At 46.9% G+C, this 27,486-nt stretch overlaps 1 protein-coding gene and 1 long non-coding RNA gene across 4 annotated transcripts; one reads left to right on the top strand and one right to left on the bottom strand.

Moving 5' to 3' along the window:
• The first annotated feature begins 2,455 nt into the window (after positions 1–2,455).
• Positions 2,456–6,526, top strand: LOC123408027. 2 transcript variants are annotated; one of them, XR_006612709.1, is made up of 5 exons: positions 2,456–2,773; positions 3,801–4,133; positions 4,229–4,914; positions 5,004–5,343; positions 6,091–6,526. It is a non-coding gene; the product is annotated as an uncharacterized LOC123408027 (long non-coding RNA). The 2 variants fall into 2 exon arrangements; XR_006612708.1 differs by having other exon boundaries at positions 2,457–2,773; positions 3,815–4,133.
• Positions 6,527–23,111: 16,585 nt separating this feature from the next.
• Positions 23,112–27,229, bottom strand: LOC123411487. 2 transcript variants are annotated; one of them, XM_045104448.1, is made up of 4 exons: positions 26,856–27,229; positions 26,108–26,279; positions 25,359–25,885; positions 23,112–24,142 (listed from the first exon to the last, which is right to left on the bottom strand). In XM_045104448.1, exons 1-4 carry the CDS (start codon positions 27,168–27,170, stop codon positions 23,411–23,413), a joined length of 1,746 nt encoding a protein of 581 aa, XP_044960383.1. In that variant the 5' UTR covers positions 27,171–27,229; the 3' UTR covers positions 23,112–23,410. The 2 variants fall into 2 exon arrangements, with proteins under 2 accessions (XP_044960383.1, XP_044960382.1); XM_045104447.1 differs by having other exon boundaries at positions 25,359–26,279.
• Between the last annotated feature and the right edge of the window lie 257 nt (positions 27,230–27,486).

Genomic DNA, 27,486 nt, shown 5'->3' with positions numbered 1-27,486 from the left:
CGGGACCAACCAAATCATCCCACTAGCCATGGCATTTGTGGAGGGCGAGAACTTTCTGAGCTGGGTATGGTTCTTCCGGCAAGTTAAAATTGCGATCATGAACGACCGACCAAACGTGTGTGTCATTCATGACAGACATCCTACTATATTAAAGGTCATGAAGACACTAAGTAATCCAACAGCTGACGAGCCAACACCTTGAAAGGACTTGCAAAGACGGTGGTGCATGCGCCATCTGGGTGCAATTTTTTTCTCACAGTTCAAGAACAGACGGTTGATGAACTTGTTCAAAAAAGTTATGCAAGCAGAACCAGCAGCGCAAATACGAATTTATTTGGTCAAAACTAGATGAGTTTACTAAGAAGCAGGTCCTTGCTAGGAAGAAAATGGAAAAGGCCAGGTTAAATTAACAGCACTCATCGCGAAGCTAGAGGAGCCAGTAGGTCTTTGTGACTTGCCAGCAATTGACCCTCCTAATACAAAGAGAAAGAAGGGCGGGGCAATAAAGAATTTTTCTGAGTGGATAGAGAAAGAGTCTCCAGTGAATTGGTCTTTGCTGCATGACACCCATGGAGCCAGGTATGGCCACATGACAACCAATCTTGCAGAGGTGTATAACTTTGTACTCATAGGGAATTGAGCATAGCCACTGACAGCTATTGTGGAAGGTGTATTCCAGGGGACTTTGAGATATTTCAGAGAAAGGCACGAGTTAGCAAAGAAGCATATTGCAGATAATCAGAACACACCTTATTGTAGCCGTGTCATGGAGTACATGGATCAGAAGATAAAGAAAGCAAAAAAAGCACACTGTCACGCTCATAGGTAATCAGGAAAGGGGGTATGAGGTTCAGCTTCCTACTGATGGTTTTGGTTCTGCAAATGAGGTGAAGACGCATGAGGTTAAAATTGGAAAGGAATTTTATCCAACTTGCGAGTGTACATGCAACGAACCGGCGTTGTTGCACCTGCCTTGCTCACATGTGTTGGCTGCGTGTGGCCAGATTGAGTTAGATAGTATCTCCTTCGTGTTTTCGTACTATTCAAAAGAGGCAGTACTTAATGCCTGGACAGGTGAGATGACAGGGTTAGAGGCGTCGGCAATTTCAACAAGGTTATTGATGGTGAGAGAGTATACATCCCGGATCCTGGACTTCGACAAACTAGCAGGGGCAGACGTAAGGTAAAGCGCATCCGAAATGAGGATTAAGGAGGAGGAAGAAGGGGGTCGGCAGGGGCTACCCAGGGGCTCTTCAGCCTCCTGGAGGCCGATAGCCCCACTTCGGCCACCCCTAGGCCGACAGGTGGCACTTCGGCCACCTGCAGGCCGATAGCCCCCCATCGGCCACCCACAGGCCGACGGGGTGCTACTTGTGGCACTTATAAAACGGATACATTGTTTTCAAATTTATTACAAATTTCGTATTATTTTTGAAAAAAAATCCACTCGGTCATTCTTCAACCTTTCCCATGTTTCTGTTATAAGCTCCGGGAACTGCTCTTCTCTCAGCCACCTCGCTTCAAACCTCTTAGCTCCACCATTTGCAGCTCCTTGGTTCAAATAAAAATCCGTGTTCATTAACAGGGGTCTGTGTTCATTAAAGTTGCAATGCTCTAGATCAGCATTAGGGAAGAGGCTAGCCCATTCATTGTTGATCAGACCTCTATCCAGTCTTTCTCTAATTCTCCCTCTTCTCCATGTGAAATATTTTCAATATACCCCATGTCATGTAACCTGCAATCATGAATCGCCTGTTGGAAAGCTACCATATATTGTGGACGCTGTGGATTGCCCCCTCCTTCTCATGCAAGAATAGGATCTCATTAAGGTCTCCCATCATCAACCACGGAAGATTATTATTTCTTTGTTGTGGCTCTCGCATTCGACCCCATGTCAAATGTTTGTTTGCCCATCGGAATTCTCCATACATACCAGTAAATTGCCGTGTATTATTATCACATGTGATCTGAATATCAATGAACATAGGGTCTAGTCTAAGTCTTTGGACCGTAATATCATTATGCCACATCAAAATCAGACCTTCACTTCTCCCACTGCTAGTGCACATCATTTTCTGATCCATCTTTAGTCGTCTCCTCAAGCATTCAGCTGGGTAACTATCCATGCTAGTTGGAAAATAAGTACTTATTATTCCAGCAATATTTTCTTCTAGGAACAAAATGAAATGATTTAGTCAATAGTCGAGAAGCACTTTCTAAGTACAGATCTCACATTTTAACATGACAACAACTTCCAGTGACCGTCCCATTTCCTAGCAAGGTCTGCTTGGTTGGTCATTTTGGGCCTGAATACACTTGTAAAATATACCCATGTAAGAAAAATACAGATGGGCTGCTTGGTTGGTCGTTTTTGGGCTGTAAAATTTACACTGGTTTTTGATTTTACACCTGTAATAGGCCCGTATCTGATACAGACCACGTCCTGTCGTTTTTCCCCACAGCCCGTCGTTTCTCCCAACCTCTCCCCTCGCTGGAACCAGATCGGATCGAGGGTGCCACCAGATCGAGGGCTGCACCGCCGAGGGCTCCACCGGATCGAGAGCTGCGCCGCCGGGGGGCTCCACCGGATCGAGGGCACCACGGATTGGATCGAGGGCGCCACCGGACGAAGCAACGACGGAGTCTCTTGACATCGGCGGAGGCTCGCTCCTGACCTCGACGGCTCCCTCCTCCAACCGCGACGTCGACTCCCTCCTCCTCCTTCATGGCTCGCTGCTGACCTCGACGAAGGCTCCCTCCTCCAACCGCGACGGTGACTCCCTCCTCCTCCTCCACGGCCTCCTCTGCTCTATCGCGACCCCATTTCCGCCGACGATCTGGTGTTCTTCTCTCTCTCTCGCCCCTCCTCCTTCTCCACCTCCTCCTCGTTGATGTCGCCAGTATGTAGCGAGTTCACTTCACTGATTTATTGCCTATTCCTGCATGCTTTCCCTTCACTGTTCTGCTAGCCAGGCTGTTTTTTTAGAAAGCATGTTCTTCCTCATTTTATAGAGACCAGGAAAACTAAAATATATTTATACATTGATGAAATTACATGTAAAAAACCGACGTGAGACTATTTAATAGACCGACCGATCCTCTTTTTCCAGCACAATGGGTGCTAGCTCAGTCTCTATAAGTAGTTCAGTAGTAATACCACATCCAGCAGTAGTTCTTCCTCATCTTATAGTTCAGAAGTAGTTTTGCTAGCTCAGTCTCTATCAAGAACGACTTGAGAGATACTAGTGCTCTGATGTGTCTAATCTTGTGATCGTGGGTGAGGGTGATAGAACTGAAATCAGTAGTTACTAGCTACAGGAGCGGACCTAGCTCAACTCTTTTATTTGTCACTCTTCCTGATGGAGATGACAGACCTCGACATGTGACTACATCCTCAAGCAATCAAAGGGACCTTGGTAATTCCATGAGAGATGAAATTGCCAACAGGATATGGACGGACTATCAAAGAATTCTAAGAGAAAGATCGTCACGGAGATCTGTTGGCTAATGAATTAAGTTTTTATTTATATCAAAGTAATTTATTGTAATGATGTGGAATTTGAGATATAATATGACATTTTAGTTATGTTATTAGGATCGGTCTAATATATTACTTGATGTGATTTTGCATTTTCATATTCTTATATTTCTTAATGTGATGTGGGATTTTCAATATGTTCAGATTCTTGTGTTATGTTGCTTGATGTGATCAGATTCTTTCTCATATCTTGTTTTAATATTACCTATTGAGTTATGTTAATGTTTGAGTTATGTTGCTTAATGTTGATTTATTGCTAAAGTTACATTGTCATAGGTTCAATATGACGCAAAATAGGGCTAAGTGGACATCAAGATATGAGAAAGGTCTTGTCGAGATACTTAGAGAGTACAATCTATCTCATTATCGTGGCCAAAATGGGTGGACTACTGAAGGATGGAATCAAGTTGTTAAATAATTGAACAATTTATATCCAGAGGCAAGATTTACCAAGGATCAGGTCCAGGATAAGGAAGCTCAACTGAAGAAGCACTACAAAAATATCAAGTCCATAGTCAACCATTCTGGAATATCGTGGAATGATATTGCATGTGTGATTAACACAACACCTCAAAAATGGGAGGAGATCATTGCGGTAAGTTTTTATTCCTTGTAGTGCATGTACTTTCCTTTGCCTATGCATGATCTGCTTGAGGATATTCATAGTCAACCTTTCTATTGATTATATAGGAGGATTCAAAGCTCAAAATGTATGAAGGCAAAAGTTTCCCCTTGTATGAGGCATTGGGTGTGCTCTATGAAGGGCACAATGCTCAAGAAAGGCATTGTCTCACATCAAGGAAGCCTCCGACTATCACAAAATCAGGTAGCAACTTTGGAGCAAAGGAGAAGATGGTTGCCAGCACCAGCAAGAGAAATACAAGAGATCGAAGCGATGACACCATGAGGACTCCTTCGATAATTGACATCAATTATGTTCCTGCATGTGATGATGCTGATGGATATGCTGAAAGAGAAAACACTGTCCGTGACGAGGAAGAATTTGGCAGTGAAGATGCTGATGGAGATCATCCACAAATAAGTAAATCAAGTGCCAAAGGAAGGAAACCCAAAAAACAGAAAAGTGCCACATCTGTACAACGCCTTGAAGATTCAATGACGGTGTATGTGAATTTCAAGAAAGAGCAAGCTACTAAGAAGGAGAGAGTGTCACAACAAGGAAAACAACCCTCAATTACAGAATGCTTGGAAATCTTGAATGACATGGAAGATGTGCCCGACGAGGTGAAAATCTTTGCCTCTGATGTTTTCAAAGATGCAGCAAACCGTGAGATTTTCCTGGGTTACAACCCAAGACTGCGGGGGTATGTGGTTAAAGAAGGAAGTCGATAAGATCAGTCCTCAGCCTCCTCCTTGTAAGTCCCATAAAACTTGGTTTTCTGCATTTATTCTCCCCACTAAAGATAAGTTTCCAAGGCTTATTTGAGCGAGTATTCCTTTGCAGCTCGGTTTTCACCTGGCGATATTCCTTCAATCAATCTGGTGCTCTGATCATAGGTATTGCCCTTGCTCCCTCCCCTCTCAAAGATTCATTTCAACAAACAAGAGTAGTACCATGCATACAGTTCCTTTAATAATAATAGTTGTGCTGCCTGATTGTTAATCCTGGATTGCATTTTTTTTTCAAACAAGGTATATCCTGGGTTGTATTCTTATTCTTCTTCTTTTATTTTCCGTTGAGTTGGCATCCTGGGTTATATTGAAATACTACTACTTGGCCGAAATGATCAATGTTGGCGTTATAATGTCCTGCCCGTCGTTGAGGTTTTTTGACAGTGAATGAGGTGAGAAGTGTTTTTTATATTGTTTTGTGGTGGAGTTATTAGTAAGGACATCTTTGTGTTTTGGAGCTCGTAGGGTATTGGCTTAATTGCTTATGTTGTATTTTTCTTGGTCTAGTTGTGCATGCCTATATGTATTGGTGTTTGTGATAGTATATCTTGCTGTAGGTATAGTGTGGGTAGGTGAGTTGTCTGTGTGGTGTGTACGTGGAGAGTTTCGGTGCAGCTATATGTATGACGTGGGAGGCTTGCTATGTTTTTTTGAGGGTCGTGTTGCTATATAAGGGGCGCCTGTGGGTACTCCTTTTGTTGTGTGTTTGTGTTCTTCTGTGTGTGAGCGTGTATAGTGGGAAAGGATGAGCTTTGATGGTAGTTTTGGTTCTGGCAATGGGGGCTTTCCTTTCTGGAGCCGGGAGAGTTGGCGGAGGGGTTCGTTTCCACCGAAGATAGTTGAGCGTGATGAGCCGGACATGTGTCTAGAGAGGGGGAGTATTGTTGTTCCACGTACTTCTGGGATGGCTGCTTTGGAGAGGCAGTACCGTAATCATGCTATATATGATACTTGTTTTGGAGGCAGGAAGGTTATCTCGGGTTATGACCTGCTTGAGGATATTGAGCTAGCATTCTCATGGAAGTGGCTGTTTTAAGAATCTCAATATATATGGTGGTTGAAAAGAAAGAAAATGGTCTCGGTACATGCTTGCTTGATCCCGTGCCTTTGAAAATGTTTCTCTGTTAACCCTCCAGCAGGTTGGATTGGTCTTGCCAGATGCTTGTTTGAATCCTGTACATTTTGAAATGCATCTATGTTCATATTTGCCATACGGTTTTGTGGTACGATAAATTGTGATATCAGATTGTGACACTATAATCTGTTATTTGCACATGAAGCTACTCCAAAGACTGCCAAAACTTTGAGTCAGATCTTACGGAGGGAGTATTTTTCTTCTGCCCTGAAGCTGCTTCACTACTTGAACAATTGCCGAGGATTAATCTTCCTAAAATACTTTATGTCTAAATGAACAATGGTTGAACAATTACGAGTCCTAACTTTGGTTATGTAGCAGCAGGCGAGATGAGACAAGCCTGCTTCAATAAATTTGTAATTTAAACTGTTGATTTTGAGCACTATGAGTTATCAAAACTATGTTCAAATGGATGAATGGAAAACATTATCTTTTTTTTATGTTGTGGTATTGTTATATAAATAGAAAAATTATCTCATTTTATACATGTGCAATATGTGTGAAAGTGCAGTCTGTGCTGTTTTCAAATATGTATGTGCGTATTTAAAAATTTATGTTGTTAAAAGTGCACTCTGTGTTGTTAAAATTCTGCTTTTCATGAAAGTTTGTGTTTTTGAAAGTTTAGACTATGTTAGCCAGGTTACAAGGGTAGAAAAAAAAACAATCCAAGTGGAGGCTGGGAAGCGGAATGAAAATACAATCCTTGACATGTATTTTGATTGTAGGCTAGTATAATATAAGTGTAAATATTACAAGGGCAGCAAAAAAAACAACGTTCCAAACGCAGCCCAAGTTGTGTACGAGAACAGCCCTACTTCAAGTGATCTCTTTCTCGTCTTCATGCGCTGGTGGAATTCCGCACATAAACACAAGAATTTAGAATCCCAGCAGTTTACTTTTGAAACAAAAGAATAACAGTTAAAGGGTTCCAGGCTTCATGCGCTGACTGGCTTGAAGGGTCTTTGCATAAGTATTATCATACAGGTGAAGGTCCTGCAGCCATAAGAGATTGTAAACTGAAGGATTCCCCAAATCAAATATGTAAAAAGGCCTCCACGATTTGTCAAATCAAATAGACCACTGACACAATGAAAACCACCTGTACAAAATAGGGATTGAGAATGTATATTAGCACAATCTAATCGTTGGGGTGGAAGAATTACTTGTCCGGCAACGGAAACTCCAGCCTCCGGCGAGAGGGGTGTTGCGAGCTTGTCGGTTAATGAAACATACTCCCTCTGTTCTTAAATACTCTCTCCGTCTTTAAATTTGTCTTTATTGTTAGTCGTCTGTTTGCGCCTCGACAATACCCCAAAAAACGAGAAACATGTGTCATAACGTAACAAGGTAATCCGAGGAGGGTCATTACTTGCTAACCCAATTTCAAATGAAAACGACAAACCTTCCCACCACATGACCAATAACTTGGGTTTATATGTTTACATTCTAATTCGGTGATTGCTTTTGGAGACGACCTCCATGAAGGCTTTTAAATTCAAATTACAAATTTCATGAAAAATTATATTTTAACATGTTCAAAACATTCTGAAAAAAAATACATAGATAGATGAAGGTATAATACATAAGTGTGTAAATTTTTAGAACTAAATACGTTGAAATGAGATCTATGCAAAAAAGATAAATTTAAAGCTTTTTAACATATGACACTATTCAGAGGGTGCTTGGATACGTTTTAGTCCCATGACTAAAAGTAGTGAGACTAAAACTTGCTAGCCTCACCCATGCTTGGATCCAAATACTAAAGAGCCTAAACTCAAGTTAATGAGCATTTATTATCCTGCAAACCCTCCAATCCGGAACTCGTCTGAGGAGTTAAATAAGGAGAGAGAGGACTAATGCACATTTTAGTAGGGGTACCCTTGACTAAAAGATTTTAGCCTCAAGACTAGTTTTAGTCTCCCTTTAGTCAGGGGTGCTTGGAACTTTAGCCTCTTAAAGAGACTAGTTTTAATCAGACTAGTTTTAGTCTCTTGGATCCAAGCACCCTTTCATCTTTTCAAACCATCAATTTGTCTTTTTACAGGTCGCGCCTTAAAGTATTTTGGCCTGAAATTTTACATACACAGATCACACACTTATTTAATTGTACAATATTTTTCAGATTTTTTGAAATCAAAATATTTGAATTTCGATTTTTTTCAAAAAAAATTAGCCTCCATGGCTCCCGATGCCAAAACGCCATTCTCCACTCTAATTCTGTTTTTTACGTATATACATACACATGTGTGTGCCAATCTTCAGTAATACATATCTATAGTTTTTAGCTACGATAAATATTTATATGTGTTGTGCAAAAAACAAATATAAAAATGACCTCGTTAACTAAAACAACTTGCTCTTTTTTTGCAAACAGTTGTTTTGTTGTTGCTTTTGAGCCAAAATTTTGTCTTTCTATGTTGTCTATATATTTTCGGTGCGGACTTTCGGAATATGGGTGTAGACGTACCTGAATACCTGATTAGACAAAAAAATAAAAATGGCAAATAAAATTTAAAAGATATGAATCTTTGTCGAAACAAGCATTGTCTAGTGTATCACTCACATGTCAAGTCGACAAAGTGACTTTTGTGGTATTGTTGATAAAAATATAGAATTACAAGTATAAATTGTTTGAATAGTAAGCTTAATATAATATCAATCTTTTTTATTCGTTCAGAGTATCACGAAACTCATTTTGTCACGAAAATTTGCACGTGAGTGATATACTAATAATGCACGTGAGTATTTTTAAAGAAAAAGATTTAAATTTGATGCACCTAAACCCATGTCTCGTCGTGCATTTTCAATATATTTCTTCGTGACGAATGTTTGCTGATGCCCAAAGAATATCCATAATAATCCGTAGGAAAAATAATATTCGCACGCGTTATAATAGGCCAACGACGGTCAGATCCATCGGAGTCTCGCACAGCCGGAGCCGGTGCCCAGCCCTCGTGCCTCTTCCCGTATCCGAGAGGATGATGACGCGAGGGCAGCGGCGGCGCTTGGGCCTTGCCGATCCACCGTCTCCTTGCGCCGGATCTGGCAACCCGAGGAAGCGACCGCGTCAGGGTCTGCGTCCCTGTACCGCCGTGCGTCTCACCGGCTCCTTGCGCCGCACCGGCCTTCGGGAAGAGACGGAATGGAGGGACTGGGCCAACCTGACGACCGGGATCGCCAACGACGTCGCCGTCCGGCTGCTCTCCCTCAACGTGTCGGAGTATCTCCGCTTCAGGGCCGTGTGCAAGCCCTGGCGCGCGCTCACCGAGGACCCTCGAGCGCACGGCGTCCTGGACAGCCGGTTCCGCCCGCACGGCTGGTTCACGCCGTCCAAGCGAGGGGAGCCCCCGTCGCGCCGGCGCCTCCTCCACACAACCGCCATGGCCCGCGTCACAGTCCACCACCAGATATTCTCCACCAGCCGCTTCCTCTGCGTGGCCGACGGCCTCCTGGTCATGTGCGACGAGGCAACCTGCACAGTCCGCCTCCTTCACCCGTTCACCGGCGTGGTCGCCGAGTTTCCCGACATCACCGACGTGGGGCCCCACGAGGGCGCGGAGCCGAGCGCCCGCCTCCGCATGGACGCCTTCAAGGCCCGCTTCCCTGGCCTCGGCGGCGGCGCTGACCCGGACGCCTACCTCGCCACGGACGACTATGAGTGCGGCTACCCCGCCGAGCGCACGGTCATGGACTTCGCCAGCATCGACGACTCCACCTCCCCGCCGACCCTCCAGCTCTGCGTGAAAACTGGCAAGTGGCTCGTCATCTCGGCCAAGCCTGGCGACGAGCACTGGGTGTCCCTGAGCCGGCTGAGGGGCAGCGAACGGGTCATGTTACACTGTGCTTTGCTTAGGCTGGTGATGGTGAAATCTAACTTCGATTAGATTTGTAACATGTATTTGTTACTAGTCTATTATCCTATCTTCATAGTGGATAATAACAACATTATACAAAAGCATGCTTCTATTTATCTAGATAATGTATTATGTTACGGCAATATATTTATATTATCACAAACACCTATCTTCCCATTAAATGGTTATTGATGGATAAGTCTTATGTATTATGGTCTTTGTGGGGCTGCAGCACATAGTCCTTTGTGGGGCTGCAGCACATGGTCCTTGTGGTTGTTAGGATAGTATCCTTGACCATCAAGGACTGGCAGTTAGGATAGCATCTTAGACTAGCATCTTAGACTAGCATCTTAGCATATGCTTGGCTGCTAGCAGCCTATAAATATGTATCCCCAACCTCTCGGGTTGGTATGGCATTGTGTGAGAAATAAATCAACGAAAATTGTCCCAACTCTCCTAGTGTCATCCACAACTATCAATGCTCAGGCTGAAAGGTCTAACAAATGGTGCCAGAGCCTCGTTATCTTGTACCCTGAGCATTTCCTGCTCACCTCTCTCACCGGGAGCTGAGCAGCCTAAGCCGGTAGCAGCAGTTGCACCGACTGCCCCTAGTTACCTCCCTCCCTTCGGACTGTCGAGCAGCAGTTCGTCAGCAACAGCCTCCTCTTCACGCAACAGCCCCCCTGCAGCGATCCATGTCTGCAGGTCGCTCTCAGCACACGGCTACCTCGAGCATACGGCGCCGGCAGGAGGCCGAGCGCGCCGTGGCACAGGAGCGTGAGCGAGCAACTATAGCAGCAGCTGCTGCGGCAGCAAGGGTGTCGAGGCTGGCTGTAGCGGAGCTGGCACCAGCCAGGGCGAAGGTAGAAGCAGCAGCAGCGGAGGCAACACGTGAGGCTACGGCGGATGCCAAGGCACTCCGCGGCGGCTTAGGCAGCTCCAACGGCTCCGCGCCTGCGGACGACGGCGCCGACGCAGACCGCGCCAAAGTGGCGCAAGAGCGGACGGCGCAGTGGGCAGCCAAGCACGCCGCGCTCCAGGTGGAGGTGCGCACGGCGACGGCGGCTGCAACGACCAGGACCACGGCCTCTACGAGGTCCGGACTGTGGTCAGGGATGTTGGCCCAGTGTTGGGTAGCCTACCCTCACTAAAACCAACTACATCGAGTGGGCCGCGATCATGAAGATCAGGCTCCAGGTGCGGCGCCTGTGGGAGGCAGTCCAGGACAGCAACATCGACCACCAAGAAGATCGACGCGCGTTGGACGCCCTCATCGCCGCAGTCCCGCCCGAGATGCAGTTCTCACTTTCCAACAAGCGGACTGCCAAGGAGGCTTGGGACGCCATCGCCGAGGCACGCATCGGCAGCGACCGTGCTCGCAAGTCCACACTGCACGCACTTTATAAGGAGTGGGAGAGCTTGGCCTTCAAGCCAGGTGAGGACGTTGATGACTTTGCTCTCCGTCTCAACACTTTGTTGCAGAAGATGGTGAAGTTCGGCGATGCCACCTACATCGAGGAGAGAGCTGTCGAGAAGCATTTCCGGTGCATTCCCGAGAAGTACAAGCACATGGATCGCTCGATCGAGTCTTTGTTGGACCTCTCCACGATGACGATCGAGGAGGCGATAGGTCGCCTCAAGGTCGTCGACACCGACGAGCCACAGCCTCCCTCGGGGCCCATCACCACCGGCGGGAAGCTGCTCCTAACTCAGGAGCAGTGGGATGCCAGCCTTGGTGACACGAAGAAGGGGGAGCCTTCTTCCACGACGGGCGGCCGCAAGCGCGGCAAGAAGCGCAAGGCGCGAAGAGGCCCCCCGGGCAAGGCACAAGAACGTGCCGAAGGTGACGCCCGCGGAGGCGCCAAGAACGGCGCCTCTGGCAAGCCCAAGCCGGCACAGGACAACAGTTTCCACAACTGTGGCCGGCTTGGCCATTGGGCCAATGAGTGTCGACAACCACAACAAGGCCAGGCTCACGTCGCACAGGCGGAGGAGGAGGAGACGGCTTTGTTCATGGCGCATGCAAGCATCGAGCTACCTTCAGCGACACCAGTCGCCAAGGCTGTCCTCCACCTCGACGAGCCAAAAGCACACGCTCTTCTCGGCGATGGCTCCGGGAAGGACAAGACTGCGGGGTGGTGCCTCGATATCGGCACCACCCACCACATGACCGGTCGAAGGGAATTCTTCGCCGAGCTCGACTCCGACACGCGAGGCTCCGTCAAGTTTGGGGATGCCTCCGATGTGGAAATTAAGGGCGTCTGCTCCGTCATCTTCACCACCAAGACGGGAGAGCACCGGCTGCTCACTGGTGTCTACTACATCCCCGCGCTAAGGAACTCCATCATCAGCTTGGGACAGCTGGATGAGAACGGCTCACGCGTGCTGATTGAGCATGGGGGCCTACGCATGTGGGATCGCCAGCGTCGCCTTCTCGCCAAGGTACCCAGAGGTGAAAATCGACTCTACGTCCTTGATGTGCAGGTGGCACAACTGGTCTGTCTCGCTGTCCGTCGGGATGACGAGGCGTGGCAATGGCATGAGCGTTTTGGGCACCTTCATTTCGAGGCCCTGAAGAGTCTAAGTGCCAAGGAGATGGTGCGAGGCCTGCCATGCCTCGACCATGTGGAGCAGTTCTGCGACATCTGCGTGCTGACGAAGCAGAGATGACTCCCCTTTCCCCAGCAGGCGAGTTTTCGGGCCAAGGAGAGGCTAGAGCTCGTGCACAGAGATCTGTGCGGCCTGGTGACGCTAGCCACACCAGGAGGTCGACGCTACTTCCTGCTGCTCGTCGACGATCTCTCTCGCTACATGTGGGTGATGGTCCTCGGCAGTAAGGGAGAGGCGGCAAATGCCATCAGGCGTGCGCAGGTTGCTGTGGAGGCCGAGAGCGGCCGCGAACTACGCGTGTTGCGCACTGACAACGGCGGCGAATTCACAACGACTGAATTCGCGTTGTACTGCGCTGATGAGGGCATCCAGCGCCACTACTCCGCGCCGTATAGCCCGCAGTAAAACGGCGTCGTCGAGCGGCGCAACCAGACGGTTGTGGGGAATGGCTCGGGCTCTCCTCAAGCAGAGAGGGATGCCGGCTGTTTTCTGGGGAGAGGCGGTGCTAACGGCCGTCTACATCCTCAACCGCTCGCCTACTAAGGCACTCGACGGCAGGACGCCGTACGAGGCCTGGGATGGGCGGAAGCCGGCGGTCTCCCACTTGTGGGTCTTTGGCTGCCTTGCGTTCACCAAGGAGCTCGGCCACATCGGCAAGCTCGACGACATGAGTACTCCGGGAGTCTTCATCGGCTACGCGGAGGGCTCAAAGGCCTACCACATCCTCGACCCAAAGACACAGCATGTGCGCACGGCGCGAGACGTCGTGTTCAATGAAGGGCGAGGGTGGAAATGGGACAAGGCGGTGGACGACGGTACGACGCCGACGTATGACGACTTCATTGTCGAGTACGTCCACTTCAAGGAAGCCGGGGGAGCAAGCAGCTCCTCTTCGCCAAGCACGTCTACCCCAGCCTCCAAACCTACATCGACTCTGGTGCCTGCTATGCCGACGGCACCACAACCGGCGACGCCGCATACTCCAGCCCCGGCAGTCACCACTCCGGGCTCGTCTTCATCAGCACCAGCTCACGCAGAGCACAACCCGATGAAGTTCGCCTCCCCGCTCACTCACGACGAGGAGTGCATCGACGTGTATCATGGCGGCGAACCGTTGCTGTATCGTACGATGGATAATCTACTCGACGACCAGTCGGTGCCGGGACTGGTGCCACGCGACCTAGAGGCGCAGCTACAACTCGTGTGTGAGGACGGCGAACCTCGGTCCTTTGCAGAGGCCAAGAGAGACGCGGCATGGCGCACCGCGATGCAGTTGGAGATGGATGCGGTCGAGCAGAACCGCACCTGGGAGCTCGCTGACCTCCCTCGTGGTCACCGCGCAATCACCCTTAAGTGGGTGTTCAAGCTGAAGAGGGATGGAGCCGGCGCCATCATCAAGCACAAGGCTCGCTTGGTGGCCCGAGGCTTCTTGCAGCAGGAAGGAGTCGACTTCGACGACGCTTTCGCTCCCGTGGCACGGATGGAGTCCGTGCGACTTCTCCTTGTGCTAGCTGCCCAGGAGGGCTGGCGTGTACATCACATCGATGTCAAGTCGGCATTCCTTAACGATGACTTGAAGGAGGAAGTTTACGTGCATTAGCCACCGGGATTTGCGATCCCCGGCCAGGAGGGCAAGGTACTCCGCCTGTGTAAGGCTCTCTATGGCCTACGGCAGGCACCTAGGGCGTGGAACGCCAAGCTGGACTCCACGCTAAAGAAGATGGGCTTCGAGCAAAGCACGCATGAGGCGGCCGTCTACCGACGGGGCAGTGAAGGAAATGCCCTGCTGGTGGGCGTCTATGTTGACGACTTGGTGATCACCGGCATCAAAGATGCAGAGGTGGCGGAGTTCAAGGAAGACATGAAGGCCACCTTCCAGATGAGTGATATGGGGCTTCTCTCCTTCTATCTAGGGATCAAGGTGCACCAGGATCACTCCGGGATCGCGCTTCGACAGTCCGCCTACGCGAAGCACGTCGTTGAGCTAGCTGGGCTCACCGACTGCCACCCAGCTCTCACTCCGATGGAGGAGAGGCTGAAACTGAGTCGTGACAGCACGACTGAGGAAGTGGACGCTACGCAGTATCGACGCCTTGTGGGGAACCTTCGCTACCTCGCCCACACACGGCCGGACTTGGCATTCTCCGTGCGCTATGTCAGTCGGTTCATGGAGCGACAGACGTCGGAGCACCAGCAGGCAGTGAAGAGGATCGTCCGCTACATGGCAGGGACCCTCGACCATGGCCTCCACTACCCTAGGTGTCCGGGGGCGGCACACTTCGTCGGATACAGCGACAGCGAGCATGCCAGCGACATCGACACCAGCAAGAGCACGAGCGGGATCCTCTTCTTCCTCGGCAAGTGTCTCATGAGCTGGCAATCGGCCAAGCACGAGGTGGTGGCCCTGTCCAGCTGTGAGGCCGAGTACATAGCGGCCTCCACCGCCTGCACTCAGGCGCTCTGGCTCGCTCGACTGCTCGGTGATCTCCTCGTCCGAGACACCAAAACGGTGCAGCTCCTGGTGGACAACAAGTCTGCCCTGGCCCTGGGAAAGAACCCCGTTTTCCACGAACGGAGCAATCACATCCGACTGAGGTATCACTTCATCTGCAGCTGTTTGGAAGAAGGGAGCATCGAGGCGACCTACATCAACACCACGGACCAGCTCGCAGACCTGCTCACCAAGCCTCTTGGGAGGATCAAGTTCCTCGAACTCTGCTCCAGGATCGGGATGATTCGACTCTCCCACAAGACGACGTACAAGACTTAGGGGGAGAATGATGGATAAGTCTATGTACTATGGTCTTTGTGGGGCTGCAGCACATAGTCCTTTGTGGGGCTGCATCACATGGTCCTTGTGGCTGTTAGGATAGAATCATTTACCATCAAGGACTGGCAGTTAGGATAGCATCTTAGACTAGCATATTAGCAACATCTTAGACTAGCATCTTAGCATATGCTTGGGTGGCTAGCACCCTATAAATATGTATCCCCAACCCCTCAGGTTGGTATGGCATTGTGTGAGAAATAAACCAACGAAATTTGTCCCAACTCTCCTAGTGTCATCCACAACTATCAATGCTCAGGCTGAAAGGTCTAACAATTATCACATAAGAAAACTTGTCTTTTGATGCGTTATGTTATTAGCTAAGTTACTTTTGCTAAGTAAAGTTTTGTGAAATGAAAAGGTAGTGGACCTCGATTACTAAAGAACACTTCAATACTATCATCGTCTCGATTTATTAGTCTCCTTTTTATTTACATCAAACTTTGACATTTTATTTAACTACCAAAAAATAAGTAATATGCCACAAAAATAGTACTCAAGTTGGGAGAGTCTAGCATATTACTTATTTTAATGTCTAGATAGAAGAATGGCGACTCCCCCAACCCACCTCCCACCTCGGCGACTCCATGGCGATCTGGTGCTCTAGCCGGCACATCTACCCTTATCGTCGCTCTACTGCGCAGGTGAACCCTCCCGACCCCTCTCACGTGGTCGTGCATGGCTTGCATGGGTGGTTCCACGTTGGATCTGGATTTTTCTCATGGTTTGGCTTTCGCCGAGGAGGTTTATCGCCATTCTGGGGTTACGGTCCACCCTATGAAGCACCGCCGCTCCTTCATCATGGTGGTTTCTTTTGGTCGTCATGTGTTCCGTCTCTCTAAGGACACGGTCGCCGCAGCTCTGGAATCTGTGATTTGGGGATCTGCTATTGAGTTTCGCGTCTCTCAAGTGACAGACTCGGTTTTCTCCTTCAAGGTGTCCTGCATGCAAGTTGGTTTTCATATTTTGGACCTACGCTCGTTCAAATGCTCAAGTTTTAAGTGCTTTTTCCATCTATGGGGCCATGGTGGTCCCAATTGGCATCGGGAATTCTCTCTGTGGAAGAAGCAATGTGATGCTGAATGGATTATTGTGAGTCCATCTAAGAGGAGAGCCTCACTAGGTCTGATGGCAATGCATTCCAGACCTCTAAAATCTTCTCTTAAATCTAGATCATCTGTTCGTAAGAAGCTCACATTCGCATCCCTCCAACAATATGAGGTTTGCAAGGGTTATAAATGTCCTGTTTCCCACGATGAGCTACCCACGCTTGAACAGGCTGGTTATACGGTGCCTTCTCCTGAACGTGTCATCATCTCTGCGCCACCGCCGGCAGAACTCCGGTGGACGACGCCATGCCGCATATCACGTTCGACACAGTTTCTCGCCAACATTCACCCCCCGGATCTCCCGGAGCTGATTTTCAAATCGCCAAAATTAACGGAACTTCTCCCGTGCAACAAGGTGCTGCAGCTGATCCCGTCGAGATTCATGGTGTTTTGAATTATGAGAATCAATTTTCGGTGGAAAGTTTGGACTCTGGGCCGATTTCCACGCTCATTAATGAGCCTGCTGAGGTTACCTCCTTCTCTCGGCCCGAACCTAATCCTAGGATGGATATTCCCTCCTCACAGGAAGCCCATCTGGCCTTTGATGAACTTATTAATGGCATGGTTGAGGAAATCTTTTCTTGCTCGATTTGTAACGCTCGGGGACATCTAGCTGCCAACTGCACGGCTTCGCCTGGATTCGCTGACAGAACTGTGGGTCACGCACGATCTAGAGGAGCCTCTTTTATGCGTAATAATTGTCTTACTTGGAACTGTAAGAGACCCACCACCTCCCCTGTCGCTGATATCTCGGGAACTGCTCATACTCTTGGCGAAACCGCAACGCGTGCAGCACAGTTCCGCCCTGTCTCATCGCCGTCGCATCCTCGAACTCCCTCCGAGACGCCGCCTACCACTCCGCCACCGCCTCCCGCAATGGCGAACTTCAAGCTCGACCTTGAGTTCTTTCTCCCGCCGGGCCACAACATCATCGACGGAGGACCTGACCGGCTGCCTCGGACCTACACCACGCCTGCTGTCCCCATCACCAGGCGTCATGAGCGCTTTGTAATTGCTGACATCCACCCTGCGCCCCTGACTGACCACTTGGTCCAGGTACGGCAAGAAGTAGCCGCTCTTCTTCTTCACCGAGGACTTCATGTTCGATCTGCCCAGCCATGGATTGAGGGCTCCCAACCTGGAGGTGATAGTGGCTAACCCTGTCGCCCCTGACGCTGACATGGCACCGGTTGTCCAGGGTCCTGCTGCTGCGCCGGAGGAGGATGTGCTTGGGGTGGAGGAGGCGCAAGATGACAATCCTCTGCGATTGTCCCATACAAACCCCCTCAGATTCAGTCTGACAACCTCTTTGTTGGGGCTGCCAGGGTTTTTTATGGGCCTCCTCTGCCGCCAGTTCTATCCTAGTCCCGTACTTTTGATGCTTTAATGGGAGTTGCTACCTCTATGCACGTGCCTCGCCAGCTGCAGATGCCAATGGTGGCGCCCATTGTGATCCCCAAGCGATCATGGGCGGCGGCCTTCGACCCTGGTGCTCCAGCGCTACCACCACCAGAGCCTGCTAGCAGCACACTCTCCGTGGATGAGGTGATCCCTGTCAGTTCAGCTTCGTCTACAGAGGACTTCTCCTTTCAATCTCCTGCTCCAACGAAGAAAGGGACCCGCAAGAAGGCCACTCCTGTCGTCGACTCCTCTGTTCGTTGATGCACCCGCGGCTCCATCAAACGAGATGGCTTCAAACCGATCCTGCAGGAGTTGCGAGCGCACGTCCCCAAGAAGAGGAAGCCCAAGGCCAAGCCAATGCCTTCTCCACATCAGGAGTCTGATGATGTGCAAGTACCTCCTGCCACTCCTATTCCGGTGATACAGGCGGTCGGGCAGACACTTGGCATTGCCCCTGAGAAGCTAACTGTGGATCGACTTATGGAAGATCCTGCTGATTCTCTGCCACCGTCTGCTGATGATTAGTTCACTTATGTTAATTTTTTACTGTATTGGCTCCATGTACTGTGAGACTTCTGCTTGCTCTATCTTTTGGTTGACTGAACCTTGGTCGCACAGGCTATTATATAGCCCTGCATTTGCTCTATGTATATTGTCCAATGGATAGTCGTTCTACGAGAAGTTGGCGTGTGCTGTGTTGGAATGTGCGTGGTCTAAATTCGGACCATAGGCAACGTGCGGTTCGTAACAAGATTGATGAGAGCCTAGCTGCTGTGGTGTGCTTGCAGGAAACCAAAATGCAGTCAATTGAGTTTCATACAGTCAAGTGTTTCTGTCCCAAACGTTTTGATCAGTTTGCCTACTCTCCCTCCAGGGGGGCATCAGGGGGGCTTATCACCCTTTGGAACTCTTCCGTTCTTACTGGTCAGTTAGTTGAATGCACACCCTATGGTTTGATCATCTCCTTTACCTCAAATCATACTGGTGAATCCTGGACTTTGGTGAATGTCTATGGTCCTTGTCAAGGTGAAGCTAGAGATCTATTTGTTAGCTGGCTATACAATCTTCATATACCCACTGGGGCTAATTGGTTGCTTCTTGGAGATTTTAATTTCATTAGATCCCCTGACAACAGAAACCTTCCTGGGGCTGATGTAAATGATATGTTCATCTTCAATGAAATTATTGGGCATCTGGGATTGCTGGAACTACCCATTAAAGGCAGATCTTTCACTTGGTCCAATATGCAAGATTCCCCTCTTCTGGAGCAGCTTGACTGGTTTTTCACATCAGCCAACTGGATCTCCTCATATCCTCTTACACAAGTGCTCCCCCTTGCAAAGACAGCTTCTGATCATGTTCCTTGTGTGGTCACTGTCAACACTTCCATCCCTAAGTGCAACTTATTTCGCTTTGAAAACTACTGGGTTGAAATGGAGGGATTCATGGAGTGTGTTCAGCAATCCTGGCTCATTCCTTCTAGGAAAACCATATTACTGCTGTCATTATGGATAAGATGAAACATCTTAGGCAGGCTCTGAAAAAGTGGCAGACAAACCTATCTCATTTGAAAATTTTCATCTCTAGATGCAATCAAGCTGTGTTGTGCTTGGATGAGCTTGAGGAATTGAGGACACTCTTCAGACCAGAGGCTAACTTCAGGAATATTGTTAAGTTACACTTGGAACATCTTTTGCATCTCCAGTGCTTATACTGGAAAAAGAGAGCCACTATCAGATTTGTTAAAGTTGGTGAGGAAAACACTAAATTCTTCCATGTTATGGCAACTGAGAGATATAGGAGGAATTCCATTGCATCTCTCAAGTTAAATGATGGTTCCATCATATCTGATCATGATCAAATTGCTGCATGTTTTTTGGCATCATTTAAGGATAGAATAGGCACTTCTCTTGGCATTAACATGGCATTTGATTTACAATCTATGCTTCAGAAGGTGGAGGGTCTGGATATTCTCACAAAACCTTTTTCTAAGTCTGAAATGGACAAGACTGTTCAGGAAATGCCCATTGACAAAGCTCCTCGACCTGATGGTTTTAATGGTCTTTTCTTCAAGAAATGCTGGCCCATTATCTCCCCTAAGTTTTATCAACTTGCTGCTGCTTTCCATGCTGGTCATGCTCAACTTGAGAACATGAACTCATCTTATATTACTCTGATTCCCAAGAAGAGATCACCTGAACAAGTGGGAGATTACAGACCAATATCACTTACCGGGATGGGCCTCAAATTTCTGTCCAAAATGATTGCTAACAGGTTACACTTGCAGATTGTGAAGTGTCTTCACAAGAATCAGTATGGTTTTATCAAGTCTAGAACCATTCAAGATTGTGTTGGATGGACTCTGGAGTACCTTCACCAATGCCATCAATCCAAGAAACCTATAGTCATTCTCAAGCTGTATTTTGAAAAGGCATTCGACTCTGTGGAGCATGAGTTCATTTTTCAGATTCTCAAACACAAAGGCTTCAATGACAGATGGATACTTTGGGTAAAGCAGCTACTAACTTCTGGCTCATCTTCGGTCCTGATCAATGGTGTGCCTGGAAAGAAGTTTATGTGCAAGAAAGGAGTCAGGCAGGGAGATCCCATGTCCCCACTGCTTTTTGCTATTGCTGCTGATTTTTTACAGACTCTGGTTAACCAACTGCTGGTGGAGGGTCTGATTCAGCTGCCCATACCTTGTCATGATAAGGATTTCCCATAGTGCAATATGCTGATGATACCCTTATCATCCTACCTGCTGATAAACTTCAATTGTTACAGTTCAAGAAAATGCTATTACTTTTCTCCCAATCCACTGGATTATAGGTGAATTATCACAAATCTGCCCTTCTACCTGTCAACACTCCTCCACAGCAACTCCAGGACCTGGTAGACTCCATTGGCTGCAAAGTGGGATCTTTGCCCTTCACATACCTTGGACTTCCAGTTGGGACAACTAAACCAAGAATCATTGATCTCATGCCACTGGTTGATAACATGGAAAGAAGGCTCAGTGCTAGTTCATCTTTTCTCGCTCAGGGGGAAGGTTACAGTATTTAAACTCAGCACTGTCTTCTGTGTCTATCTTCTTTCTATGCAGTCTGGATATCCCACCAGGCATACTGAAGCAGCTTGAAAGAATTCAAAGGCAATGTCTATGGAGGAAAAATGGGCAAGATCATGCACCCTCTCTTGCTGCCTGGCAACTGGTGTGCAGACCTAAAAATAAAGGGGGGTTAGGTATTATGAATCTAGCAATCCAGAATGAAGCACTGCTGCTCAAGCATGTTGATAAATTTCTAAATCATGCTGATATCCCATGGGTTCACTTAATCTAGAACACTTACTATCATGACACAGTACCTCAGGGAACTGCCCTTTGTGGTTCTTTTTGGTGGAAGGATATCTGTAAACGGCTTGACAAATTCAGATCAGTTAGATATGTTCAGCCTAACAAGGGTGACTCCTTCCTGTTTTGGTCTGACTCCTGGTTGATTGGAAACTCCACTAGGCCCCTGGCTGCTAGATTCCAAAGACTTTTTTCTTTTGTGGTTGACCCTTTCTGCACAGCTCAAGAGGTCTTTAAAGCCTTTTACGATGACAGCATGTTCTCTATGTTCCACTTGCCACTGTCTGCTCAAGCTTACCAGGAGCTGCTTTCAGTTCAATCTTTGCTTCAAGACCTGGATATTGATCATCAGGCCTCTGACAGATGGGTATGGGGGAAAGATGCTAAGGCCTACATAGCCAAGAGATACTATACTCACATTCACAACAGTATTACACCAAACCCTTTACTCAACTGGATCTGGAAAAGCTGTTGTACCATGAAGATTAAGATGTTTGCCTGGATGCTCATCATGGAGAGGCTTAAACTCAAGACATGCTTGAACGGCGTCACTGGAATATTTCCGACTCCAATCTCTGAGTTCTATGCCATGCTCGAGTCAAGGAAGACAGAGATCACTTATTCTTCAACTGTCTTTTCAGTACCAGGGTCTGGAATTACCTGCAGATCACATGGCAGGGTCCATCCGTGTGGAGTGCTACTGTAGCTGCTAAACGAGACTTCCATAACCCCTTTTTTGCTGAGGTGGTCTTCACTGCATGTTGGAACATCTGGACTGTCAGAAATGCCAAGGTCTTTAACCAGGAGCAGCCAAAGTTCAGAAAATGAAGATCTGGCTTCATCCATGACATTTCCCTGTTAGCCCATAGGATTAAGGCTAGTTTCAGGGATGATCTCCTTAAATGGGTTTTCTTTTTGCCTACTTGAGGTTTGTAACCTTAGCTCCTCATCCCATTTGTATATTCTAATTTCTTCTTGTACATACTGCTCTTATATATGGGAATAAAAGAAAAAAGGTTGTGGAGGGTTTTCCCTACAGTAGCCGGTCAAAAAAAATAGTACTCACTTGTAAATTAATATATAGAAAGTGTTATATTTTTTTACAGAGAGAGTATCATTGAAAATCTCTTTCGAATATGAATCCAACGATATAAATTTTGTGGCATATAACTAATATTTTATTAGTCAAATCTACCGTCAAAATTTGACATAAAATACAAAAAGGACCAGTTAGTTGAATTTATTCTTACACATGTTTTGTTAGCCTTTTCTGACTCTCTATTCCCAATAATTTATTGTGTGTTCTGTAATTAGTTGACAGCACATGACATACCTTTTGCATGATGATGCCTTGAACTATTCATGGCCTGGATTAACCATTGTGGGATGCAATCGCATAGTTGATCTTTTGGTGGAAACAAAACCTTCCTAAGTTTTGAACTAAGAACTAGTGTAAAAAACGCTCTTATACTACAGGACGGAGGGAATATATGGAAAAAAGAACATCATGAATGAAATGGATGTATTTCTCTTGCACGCCCGAGCTGTTGTGTGAAAATGGACTATCTGTCGCAATATGCATCTGGCAGAGCCCTTATATTTAGAGGAAGTGATGAACACCTGACCTGCATAGGCTTATTACAGGAATGATATCACACTATCTGCATGATCAGCTGCCATATTTTGTTGACATAGGGAATATCCTCCTTTTATTAGCTCTTAGAATTACCTTGCATGACGTTTCTGGTCTTATTACTGAAATATAAATGGGCCTGAACTGTACAAAAATGAAGCAAATAGTCGTACAGTATCTTGTTTTATTCACACAAAAGTTGTACTATGTGATACTAAGTGGTGACCATGACCCTGATATGCTAGAAATGCGTTGATAAGTTCCTTGGCAGAACACACACGATAACATCCATGACTTATCATTAGTCTCTTATACAGTCTTATTGTACTCCCGTTGTACCTAAATACTTGTAGTTGGGAGTACCTAAATACTTTAGTTGAGGAGAACTAGACTAGTTCTCCCCAACTACAAGTATTTAGGTATAGATGGAGTACTAGCTAAAGTTAGTTGACAACATGCTATCAAGCTGTTTTTTTTTTCCTGTCAAAAAAAAAACATTGAGGGGCAAGTATTATATGACAAAAGCAGCTTGGAACCACTAGTATGATACCGAAAAATCCTCATCATCTTCACTGTTTTCCAAAATGTGTGCAAGAGAATTGGCTTGCAACTTCTTAAACTGGCCTATGAAGTCTGTTGCTTCTGAAATGAGAGCATTCTTTGCAGCCTTCACACTACCAGCTTGCTGCTCCGAAAGAGGCCTCTTAGGATCAGTTGCATTGGTGCCAGCAGCCTTCTTACGAGGCTTTTTTGCACCTTCTCTTCGGGACAACTGCGTAATGTACTTCTCATGCAAAACAGTGTTTTTTATAGGCTTCAGAACTGCTGGACTCTCTTCAGTCTGCTTAGTTTTCAACCTTGACAGCGGTCTCTTATGTGCTGAAGAACTCACGCTGTACTTGTGCATGGAAAAGGACTTCAGATAATTTTCAGGGGTCCCAGGAGAATCCTCAAGCGGAATGTTCAATTGTAAAGCAGATGGTGAAGTTTCAAATATAGAGAAGTGGTCAGCCTCATGAGCTTGGTCAATGAGGGAATGCTTCTTCAGCAAATGTCTCACCGTCTTCTGTGCTAATAGGCTCTTTTGTTTGGCGGTCCTTGGTCTTCCCGTTAGAGGCTCCACGAGGTTTGGAAATTTTGGATCAGACAATGTGAAATGTGCTAGAGGGGAAAACTGTGTTTTACTTCGATGACGAGGGGCAATTGGAGTGGGCGTTGAGAGGTCAGCATGAACTCTATTGAAGCAGTCTTCGGCAGATCTCCCTGGCACCTGAAAGGATGTGTATCAAATTGCTGAACTAACAAAAATGATAAAGGAACAAGTCACCCAGAAAAATGCCGAGTAATCTATAGGACATACTACTGAGTACTGAAGTACAAAATAGATTGTCAAAGCAGCATCACATGTTGTCGGATATGACATGTGCTAAGCATCACTAGAAATGGCTGAAATCAACTCCATGTGAGACTACTGAAAGAGCAGCATCAAAATATCAGCAATCTAAGCTCACAATACTCTTTTTTTTAACCTGAGCTCAAAATATTTTTGTTTTTACATGTATCATTAACTCAGAACATTAACAATCTGATGAGCAGTTTTTCACATCCATGTTTTTTTTTCTCGAATACGCACGAGTGTGCGTATCTTTCACATCCATGTTGGTGTCAACATGTGATGAGAGGATCACTCACATGTGCACCATAAGTAACAAACAGACAACATTCCATTGATTATTAATGATTTCCCTCCAATGCAAAAAAACAAATACAACCTGAAATGTTATGTTTCACTATGACTACTAACCAACCGTTGTAAATATTACCAGTTCTCCACATTCCCAGAAAACGCTATTAGAAGAAAACATCCAAATGACACCAAACTTACAGCCTATAAACAAAAGCAGAAAAGAAAGCCAAATACGCACCTAAGTATGCTTCACGTCATATTAGAAGAAAACATCCAAATGACACCAAACTTACAGCCTATAAACAAAAGCAGAAAAGAAAGCCAAAAATGAAAGAAAACAGATGTCCAACAGACTATACAACTATCCAACTGCTACTATTTGGCTTACGCATCGTTCAGACACTACAGGTGTATTGTAGTTAGACCCTGGAAGTATTTTCAGTATGTTCAACTCTAGCCACCCCAACTTGTTTGGGGCTGTCTGAAAGGCTTTGTTGATGTTGGTGTTGTTGGACATATAATGTTGTACGTGATTTATGTTTACTGCTTAACAAAAGGAAATCAACAAAACAATGCAGTGGACATCGCAAAGTCTAGCACCAAGACCCATGAATAATTCGTGCCCATTTGTGGCCATTTTCTAAACCCCATTCCGAGAGCAACATTTTAACTGCAGCATTCTCTTGTTTATTATTATGCTTTCCTAAGGCAACTCGTGCAACTAGATATCAAACAGCTCTTGCGACTACAAATATATGATCAAACCACTTAAGAAACAAAATCGAAGGATTGGAAATACCATTTTGGAAACTTTCTTCCAGAAATGTGGGGATGGTCGAGCAGTGAAGTAAGCCTGGCGCAATATGGTATCCTGCTCTTCTGTCCATTCATCTGACGGACAACACTGTTGCTGTACCCCTTCTTTAATCCCACTTAGCTCTTCATCACCAATTTTAGGCTGCACTATGGAAGAAGGGTTATTTTCACTCTTCTTGTGGATGATGTTTTGGGGCTCAGTGATGGGCACAATTTCTTGACAATCAGATTTGTGCTCCTGGTGAGTTTGCTTCTTTGATGCCTGCTTTCTTCCGGTGCCTCTCTTCCTCTTTCCTGTCAGGTCCTCACCACGACTGGGTGGCTTTGGCTCTTGCATCTCACTCTTTTTGTAAGATGCATCTGCAGTCTTTTTCCTGGCAGGTGCATCTTGGGAATCTTCATATACTGTCTGCAGCTTGTGTTTTCCCATCCTTGCAGAAGCTTTTACTGCACTAATTCTCTGGCTACTCCTTGGTGGATTCTCTAGTTTCTTGTCTTTCTTAACAGCATTTCGAGTCTTGCTGTTATGGGCAATGTCCCGGGGATTTGGCTCTTGCATCTCACTCTTTTTGTAATATGCATCTGCAGTCTTTTTCCTGGCAGGTGCATCTTGGGAATCTTCATATACTGTCTGCAGCTTGTGTTTTCCCATCCTTGCAGAAGCTTTTACTGCACTAATTCTCTGGCTACTCCTTGGTGGATTCTCTAGTTTCTTGTCTTTCTTAACAGCATTTCTAGTCTTGCTGTTATGGGCAATGTCCCGGGGATTTGGTGTGAACGGCAGCAGTCTGTGGTGACTTTGGTTCTCCACTAAGGGCTTGCTCACACTCTTATCACCTCGTTGGAACCGTGTAGATTTCTGAAGAGGCACAATCGCTGATTGGTTATCCCTGACTTTGCATTCCTGTAACAGAAGGCAAAACTTAAAACACGGTTGGCCGCACGCTATGCCCTGCTAAAAAGGTGTAACAGAATTATCCATTTGTAAACCATGATGTTTGTAATCAAGTGCCAACCATGAAATGAATGAAGCAGCCCAGTTAGCAAGCATATTAGTATGGTGATCGGACAGGCATGAAATGGATAAAAATCAAGAGGCAGGTGAACAAACTATTAGTGGGATATATTAGTGAACGAGTAGAACATGCGACTAAGATACTAATCTTTGTTTTGGTGGGTTGAAGAAACCAATCTTTTGTTGGATAAGTAGAATAGAACAAGATTGTACTACTGGAATATGCTAAACCATTCATAGTTGGTTGTTGTCAGGGAATCCACATAAATCAAGAAGTGGTGACAAATTTTGGGAAGAAAAAAGGGTTTTGTCTAGCTGGTGAAGAAAGATCTAAACAAAGTGGTCAATTCTCCTTCTCAGGTTACTACAATGCGATGAAGAGGAAACTAAGCGCATAAACATAACATCCCGCACCGCCAAATCGAAGCCAATATCTGCAACCAAGACGAGATTTCCACCCTATACCTCGTCCGCCGCGTCGAGCACAATAGGGGGCTCCGGATCCCGGCCGGCAAACCGCGCCGACCGGCGTGGGAGAGCCTTCGGAGGTCGTCCCGCAGCTCCACCGCTCTCGTCGCGGGTGCAGCCGCTTCTCCCCCGGGCTGTGGGGGCGGCCTGCTTCTTGAACTTGCCGGCCTCCGCGTCCTCGTCGCGGTTCCTGGACCTGGACTGGATCCACGGAGAGGGAGAGCTGACCGGAGTCGCGTGGTGCGAGCGGAGCCGCCCCTTCCACGGCGTCCCGCCGGCCGCCGGGGTGGAGGATTCCTGCTTCTTTACCATGTTTGTTGGCCGGAGAAGGAGGGGAAGGAGAAGGGGATCGATTACTGGAGAGGCTGAATTTGGGATGAATGGGAGGGGATTTTGAATGGAGAGAGGCGGAAGGGGGGCGGTCAACCTGGACCCTGGGCCGAATGGGCCAGGCTTCGGGTGAGTGTTTGATGGGCTCCGTACCGGCTTTTTGACAAGGACATCTCCTACCCCTACAAAAGAAAAAAGATAAAGGCATCTCCAACGCGACATGTCAAAACGGACACCTAGTCTTTAAAATAAATCTCAAAACAAACAACCTAACGTACGAAATCACTAATAAAGGAGT

This window comes from Hordeum vulgare, chromosome 7H, assembly GCF_904849725.1.
Source record: "Hordeum vulgare subsp. vulgare chromosome 7H, MorexV3_pseudomolecules_assembly, whole genome shotgun sequence".
Classification (NCBI taxonomy): domain Eukaryota; kingdom Viridiplantae; phylum Streptophyta; class Magnoliopsida; order Poales; family Poaceae; genus Hordeum; species Hordeum vulgare.
Note: the sequence above shows the minus strand (reverse complement) of the source record. Positions and strands in the feature narration are given on the sequence as shown.

What these genes read in the sequence shown, in the direction of transcription:
- LOC123411487 (XM_045104447.1), bottom strand. Translation starts at nt 27,170, where the DNA reads ATGGTAAAGAAGCAGGAATCCTCCACCCCGGCGGCCGGCGGGACGCCG. An exon ending in TGCTCGACGCGGCGGACGAG is followed by an intron (nt 26,280 to 26,855) that starts GTATAGGGTGGA and finishes CTTCTGTTACAG; the next exon opens with GAATGCAAAGTCAGGGATAA. An exon ending in GGAAGAAAGTTTCCAAAATG is followed by an intron (nt 24,143 to 25,358) that starts GTATTTCCAATC and finishes ACATCCTTTCAG; the next exon opens with GTGCCAGGGAGATCTGCCGA.